A 7,761-nucleotide genomic window follows, 5' to 3' on the forward strand; every position below is an offset into this window, starting at 1 on the left:
GATGCTTGAGTTGTTGTCACTGATGCTCAAAGGCTATTGTGATATCATTTATAAGTTCCCCCTGACTTTTATACGATTGATTCACGTGAAATACTTTCTTCGACGACGTGATTATCCTGACAATGGGACGATGAGACCGTTACGCAGCCAATGAAACTTGGGTTTCACGTATCTGACAGGTGTATGGCCCGATAAACTTGAAGCGATAGTGTTATGTCATTCAGTGGGTGGATTTCAAGAATTCAATTGACATTGTTCTGATAGTCGCCGTAAACTTCATCTTATTCTTGGGAAAAAATTGGAGGAACAACGCCTACGAAACAATTTCATTGAAAAATATGTCGAATTCGCTAGATAATTCTATCGAATTTCCATGAACTTTTGTTAGTTTATGGCCTATTCTATTGAAAAATTCTCTAGTCCATTTTTTTTTATTACGCAGCGCATTTTTGTCAATAGGAATGTTCAATGGAAAATATTCTATAGAAAAAGTCTATGGAATTCGTTTTTTTTATACAGCTATTCTATATCCTATTGAGATATTTTCAATAGAAATTCCTCGTCTTAAATTTTCTATTTTTTGTTTGATTTTTCAAATGGAAAATGAAGAAGAATTGAATGAAAAAATTGTGTTATGTCATTCAGTGCGTGGATTTCAACTATTCAATTGACATTGGAATTTCCAAAATTAGAAAGGTGAAATTTAATAATCGATTCAATGGGTGATGACAAAATTAGAGAAACAACACGTACGAAAACAAATCATCGGAAAATCTGGTGAATTCGCTAGACAATGGTATTGAATTTCTATTGAACTTTCATTAGTTTTTGGTCTATTCTATTGAAAAATTCCACAGTCAATTTTCGAATGAAAAGCGAAGAAGAATTGAGCGAAAAAAATTTGAAAAATTAATGTCGAGAAATTCTCATAGAAAATGTCTCAATAGAGAAAGTTATATAGAACGATGAAATTTTACTGATTTTCCTATAAAATAGTTTCTTTTAGTGATTTTTTTATATAAAAGGAATACGCCGTAAAGAAAATAATGCGGAATTCTTCAACAGAATCGACCAAAAACAAACGGAATTTTCAATAGAACTTCAATAACAATCCAGTAGAATTACCTGTCGAATTCGTTAGGTCCTTCGATGTATATTAATTTGTCGGGAGAGGACTGAAGCGAGGAAAAATACGAATCATCCTCTCGTGTGGGTCCGGCAGTGGTTTATAAGACAACTGTAGAAGCCACGAGACGGATCACGTTCCTTACTTTACATAATGTTTAACATAAACCCGAGTGTCCCGAGCATCTGGAAACGCCTCGGATAGAGCAATACTGATTTTGTATGTTGGTGATGTCAGTCCATATTTTCCACCTGTCAAGTTTATAATTGTCACAACGACGCGTGTCACATAGTAATAGAATTTCGATTTTTACCGGGTGTATTGACTCATAGTAAAAGCCACGAGGATTCAATTTATAGAGGGAGAAAAAAATTGGAGAAAAATTACCGAACAAGTCAAGTAATCGCGGAGCGAACCCCATCCTTACTACTTTTTCACCCTGCACTGACAGAACAACAAACACGTTGTCGAACAAGTTTTGTTTGGGCCAACAAAGTCGCTAGTTGAAAATTGCCAACAAAGAAATTGTTTGATTCGAATTTGAAAGTCTCAAAGATGAATAATTGCTCTGCTGTCGACAGCAACGAAATATTTGGCTCAAGAGGCGGATAGACGGTGCCTTTTCAGGATGAAAATATCTCATATAGAGAAAAATTTATCAACAAATATTTTATCCCTAAGTTACAAGATTGCTATCATATCATTATTATTGTTTCATTTAAGGGTTCATTTCTTGTCTGTGATTATTAGACAGTCGAACCGAAAAACTACTATCCCTTGTTTCACATAAAACAAAGATTTTTCGGGAGCAAAATACGTATGGGAGTATCGAATAACGAAGGAGTAGTGCTAGAAATGACATTTCTTGCGTGTACAGAGAATGGAATTTTTTTTTAACTACTAATCCTATTTTTGTGATAAAAATTTTTCATTCCGGCGCACTTTCTACATGTTTGGCACAAAAAAATGCTTCTTTGATAATTTTCAAAAAAATATTTTCTTGGCACAAATAAGACTTGTTTGAGAACTTTGTCGTTTTTTTCTCAGTGTATATCGGGGAAAAAGTGCGAAATGAATAGTGAATTTTTCTCCGTTGGTCCGGGAACACTTCATCAACGTGAGGGATCAAACATGATCCCTGTGAACGTGAATGATTGCTCAATATTACGTATAATTTTTCTGTAACGAAGAATGATTTCTTACCGAACGCGTTCATGAGCTTCGGACGAGTACAAAAAAAATATCCTACCGGTGTGGGGAATTTTACTGTATAGAAGGGTAATTGTTGCATCCATCGATGTGTTTTTTGTTACCGAACGAATGGTAAAATATCCTCCGCAGATGGATATTTTTTCATTGAACTGCATTTGCTCTTCGATTATCTTCAGTACAGCAACATTCGCCACGATTTTCTAGCTAAGTGTTATCCAACTTTCCTCTCCATTTAGTGGAAACATTGATCATCCTATTTTCATCCTGGGAGCCACGGAGTTATTAATAACCCTAACTGCTCTCTCGGAAAATGAGACTGATATTATTGGCATTGGATCTCTCGGTTGACCTAATTTTGATGCACTAGGATCTTACGTAATAAAATATATTTTATTGTGGGGTAGTGCAAATGTGACATTTATGAGACATTAATTTAACCCTAGTATGGTCACCATACGCGATCCTGCGGCTTGGTCGCCTCCGCGTTAGGCTCCAGCGTTGCCGAATTCACTCTACACTGCCTGGACGCGCTGAGCAAGTTTCCGGCAACGTCGCGCAACGGGCGATTTCATTTACAGTAGTATATCCAAAGTTCACGTGAGCCGTTGAGTACAGTGCGGAAAAATAAATTTAAAATGCCCAAAAAAATTATTCATCTTTAATAATTTCTTACCTAAATCACAACGTTGATGAGAGTAAAAATTAATCCATCAAATTCTGTCTACAATTATTTTGTTAAACAATAGTTGCTCGTTTAGCTAGGGTATCCTGTACATTCGGGGTACCCACAAACATAAATTATTTATCACAAAAGTTTGACACTGACGATAATTTTCATATTAAGCATAAAATTTTTGTTTATTTTTTTTTAATTTTTTAAGATTTCTTCTGCATTTCAATCTTTTTTTATTCATTTATTCATTTATTTCTGCAATTTAATACATAGTATTATTTATGCAGGGGAGTTCCTGCTATATAGTCAATAGAAATTAATAGTAATAAAGGAAATTAATAGTAATTAGAAATTAATAGTAATTAATAGTAATAAATAATAGATTAATAGTAATAATAATAATAGACGTAAAGGAAATCGAGGTGAAAGAGCATTAATCGTTTTTCTAATGACGAAAAATTAATTTTCTCATAATACTAGACTGTCAATTGAGCACGAACTCGACTAGAATGTTTTTATTCATATCAATTTCCATTTGGAATTGATTTTATATTTTAATTCTCAAGATTCAAGTTATGTTTATACTACTTTAATATGGGAATAAATCATTTATTTGTCGAAACCAATAGCCTTTTTTTTAATTCTATCAAACTTCGTGAATTATAAACAATGTTATTTGTAACTCGCATCAACGATCGTCTGGATCAAATCTCCAATAACTGTTTCTAGAGTTCTTTCTCTCTCGATGGAGTTTTGATCGTTGAAATTGATTCAAATAATTAGATGACAATGAGTTGGCCTAGGCGGTACGCAAGAAAAAATTTCATAGAAAAACCTAGCGAATTCGCTAGCCAATTCTATTGGATTTCTATTAAGCTTTCTATTAGTTTTCTATTGGTTTTTGGCCGATTCTGTTGGAATGTTCAATAGAAAATACTCTATAGAAAAATTGAATAGAAATCGATTTTTCTATATAACTTATTCTCTCCAGAAATTTTCCATAGAATTTCTTCGGCTCAAATTTTTTTCATTATGATTTCCTCTTCTTCTCATCAAGAAAATCAAATGAAAAAACTTGAAACATTTGAGCCGAGGAAATTCTATTGAAAATATCTCAATAGAATAAGTTGTATAGAAAAATCGAATTCTTCAGACTTTTTCTATAGAATATTTTTTATTCAACATTTCAATAGAATCGACCAAAAACGAACAGAAAGTTCGAGAGAAACCCAATACAATTGCCTAGCGGATGTGGAGGTGATGAAGTTGAAAGCAAATTAACGAATTTTGTTTGACGAACCCAAAGAATTCCGTCTTATATTTCCTTTTTATTTTTTAAAACGACCATTTATTGTATAATTATTTAAACTCCCGTTGAGGCTCACCTCTGTCACGATTTATGTGCATATATCAGAGATTAAATAAAAAATGCCTGTAAGCAATGTTCCTCGACGAATGATTCCCGACGATTGTTTTCTCTTCTTCCTCCCCTTCTGTTCGTCACTGCATTGAATAAAACCCATTCACCCAAATGAGCAAAAATAAAATAATTAAAAAGATCTCATATAAAGTCGATCAATTGTATTTATTACAACGGCTCAGAACAACAATTATTCATAAAATTTCAACGTCATGTTCACTTGAAGAGAAATGGAGCAGCCGCAGCAGCGGGATAAGTCAATGGGGCACTGTATGCAGCGTACGGGCTGTACGCGTAGGGACTCGCAATTGCTGGTGCTGAGTAAGCGAGTGGTGCGGCGACAGCACTAGGTACAGCAACCGGAGCAGAGTAAGCCAGTGGGGCTGCAGCAAAAGTGTTGTAATTTCTCGCAACAACTTGACTGCTCCTGGAGGTGACGAATGGAGCTGGAGCCACTGCGACTGGCGCTGCAGCTACGATGGGCGCAGCAGGAACAATTCCAGCTGAGGCCACAGCCAGAATAGCGCAGATGCACTGGAAAAATAAACGAACAATAAATTATCAACTCAGTATTCTCCAAATAATGATGACGCTGATGTATTGGGAGACTGTACTTACAGCGAGTTTGAACATTTTTATTTATCGGTGAATGTCTTTCTTCGGGGAGTGAAGAACGAGTAAAGAACACCAGTCTGGCTCAACTATTTTATACCGAGCTGAATCCGCCCCGCCACTCGAAAATGGCTTCAAGGTGTCCTCACGCGCAATCATACCTCGTGAAATTACAAAACCCTGTGTACGTATTCTTGTCCAGTGTGACAACGTGAAAGTGTCACAATTCGTCCTCCTAAAATTGCATTCAAATGAATTCCAATTCATCGAACTATTTGTCCCGTCGGGGTTTACTTCAAATTCTTTTTCAATATGCTGTATTCTGAATATAAACTATATTCGACGAATTTTATTTGCTTTTGATTTCGATTGAATGTTTTATTGCATTTACCCCCTTCCTTCGGAGACAGCTGTTGCTCTCATAGAGAAGTCTTATTAATTTATTTATTTGAACTAAATTTGCACAACTTGGTGGCTGAGAATATCATGATTCTCCGTAGAATTGAATTACCATGCGAGGGATTAGAATCCTCTATAATTTCGGATCAAGTTGAGGTCAACTGCGTACGAATTATTGTTGAGATTGAATGGTTTCCGATTCATTTTGTAAGGATTTTATTAATTAAACTTTGGACCGACGGCCGTGGCTGTGTGGTTAGAGTGTAACAAAAAGAAATGTCACAAACACAATCTACTTCAAAAGACAAGATTTATATTCTATACATTAAACAGATCAATCTGAAATACGAAACGAGCATACGCCTATATGGGTTCTCCAGTTATCACGTTAAACTTACTTTAAGGGGAGACTACTATGAGTGTTAAAAGTCGTGGGTTATTGGAGTGAGACTTTTCATACGTTGAAGATCGATTATATAGATCTGAAAACGAATAATTAGTGTAAAAATTTTTTTTTTTATTGTTTGTTTGCCCAAAAACGCTTAAAATGCCAAAAACAGTCCAGGCTCTCCAATTTTTGAGCTACGAAGGATTTTTTTTCCAAATTTTTCGGAAAATTATGTGGAATAACAACTACGAGCTATTTTTTTTAAATTCCTCTCTTACATGGCTAAATTTGCTTTTTTTGTATTTATTTACAAAAAATAGTGATTTATATCACATTCTTTTTCAATGTGAAATATTCTAAATATAATTTTCATTCGACGAATTTTATTTGCTTTTAATTCGGAGTGAATTCTTTTCATATTGCATTCACTCCCCTCCCAGGAGACCAGCGTTGCTCCTATAGAGGACTCGGCAAGGTTGTGCATGGTACGCATTCTGCGGAAATTTTTACTTCAAGCCTGGCCTGATCAATTTATTTATTTGGAATTGATTTACACTTGTTTTCTGAGAATATCATGATTCCACGTGGAATTGAATTCCCATCTGGGGGATTAGCATCCTCTGATCAACTGCGTATTTTGCAATTATTTTATTTTATAAGTATTACAATTTGTCCTCCTAAAATTGCATTTAAATGAATTCCAATTCATCGAACTATTGCTCCCAGTGGGGTGTTTTCAAATTCTTTTTCAATATGACGTATTCTGAATATTAATTGCATTCGACGAATTTTATTTATTTTCAATTTAGCCTGAATTTTTGAATTCTCTTAAAAAATTGCACTCGAATGAATTCAAGTCCATCATCGTTTATTTCAAATTCCATTCAAATATACGGTATTTGGAATTTACACAAATTATGGTGTGAAAATCGCGTTCCACGTGGAATTGAGTTGCCACCAAGGTGATTAGAATCCCCTGATAATTTCTGATTGACTTGAGGTCAACTACGTACACGTTATTATTGACATGCAATGATTAATCCGTCATTCCCCATGCTTACCTCGCGTTATTATCCATTATTGTGACCTTGAATAGATACACAATATGTGCTTGTACCTACTCTTCGGCCCCATGGCGATAACACAAAATTACGTAATTCGAGGATCAGTTGGGTAACCCTATTTGCAGTGATACGCGTGGCAAGGTTACGAGAATCCACGAGGGAAGTACATTATTCGAGGCATGAAAAAAATATCCCGAGGGTGAACACTCGTTGTACAGATGTTTCTAGGAGTCTCGTATGTCTCGGATATGCATTAATTAGCGTCGTTCAGGAAGTTTACAAAACACTGGAATGGACAGGCACCTAGTGGAGGGGAAGAACTTGGTGAAAAAGTAATGACTGCTCATGGACAGCCTGAGATACCTACCATATGCTGTACAAGTGTTCCCTCTTCTCGGTAACTTGAAGAACAAAGGGACGCATTCTTTCCTCGTACCTCAGTGGCTGGGTGGTACCAACTGGTTTTCTTTCATCGTTGCTGAAAAATCTCGCTGCGATTCTGGAGGGGTTGGCTATTTCGCGCGGTATAAATTGGAGGGGTTCTCTATGGCTCATCACAGTTCTCAAGTTGACTCTTTTGCAGTACGAAGCAGACACGCAAAGCAATCAACATGTTCAAACTTGTGAGTATTTATTATTATTAAAATTATAATTTATAAACCCTTTCATTTATTTTTTCATTTATTCTATTTATTTCATATCATTTTATTTATTTATTCTTTTAGTGTAATTATTAGTTTATTATTAAAATGATAATTGGCAGAGTGGAATGGCAACTCATAAATTTAATAGCGAAATGGCAATATGTAGAGTGTTGGAAATTTTTTGAAATTTCATGGTAGATATGTAATTCTTTTGAGAGTGACA

General features: G+C 35.2%; 1 protein-coding gene across 1 annotated transcript; it reads right to left on the reverse strand.

The window, feature by feature from the left end:
• Positions 1 to 4,647: 4,647 nt before the first annotated feature.
• Positions 4,648 to 5,093, reverse strand: LOC107045076 (cuticle protein 38). Its single transcript, XM_029126586.1, has 2 exons — positions 5,050 to 5,093; positions 4,648 to 4,965 (listed from the first exon to the last, which is right to left on the reverse strand). Exons 1-2 carry the CDS (start codon positions 5,062 to 5,064, stop codon positions 4,648 to 4,650), a joined length of 333 nt encoding a protein of 110 aa, XP_028982419.1. The 5' UTR covers positions 5,065 to 5,093.
• Between the last annotated feature and the right edge of the window lie 2,668 nt (positions 5,094 to 7,761).

This window comes from Diachasma alloeum, unplaced genomic scaffold, assembly GCF_001412515.2.
Source record: "Diachasma alloeum isolate Michigan unplaced genomic scaffold, Dall2.0 Dall_scaffold_00871, whole genome shotgun sequence".
Lineage (NCBI taxonomy): Eukaryota > Metazoa > Arthropoda > Insecta > Hymenoptera > Braconidae > Diachasma > Diachasma alloeum.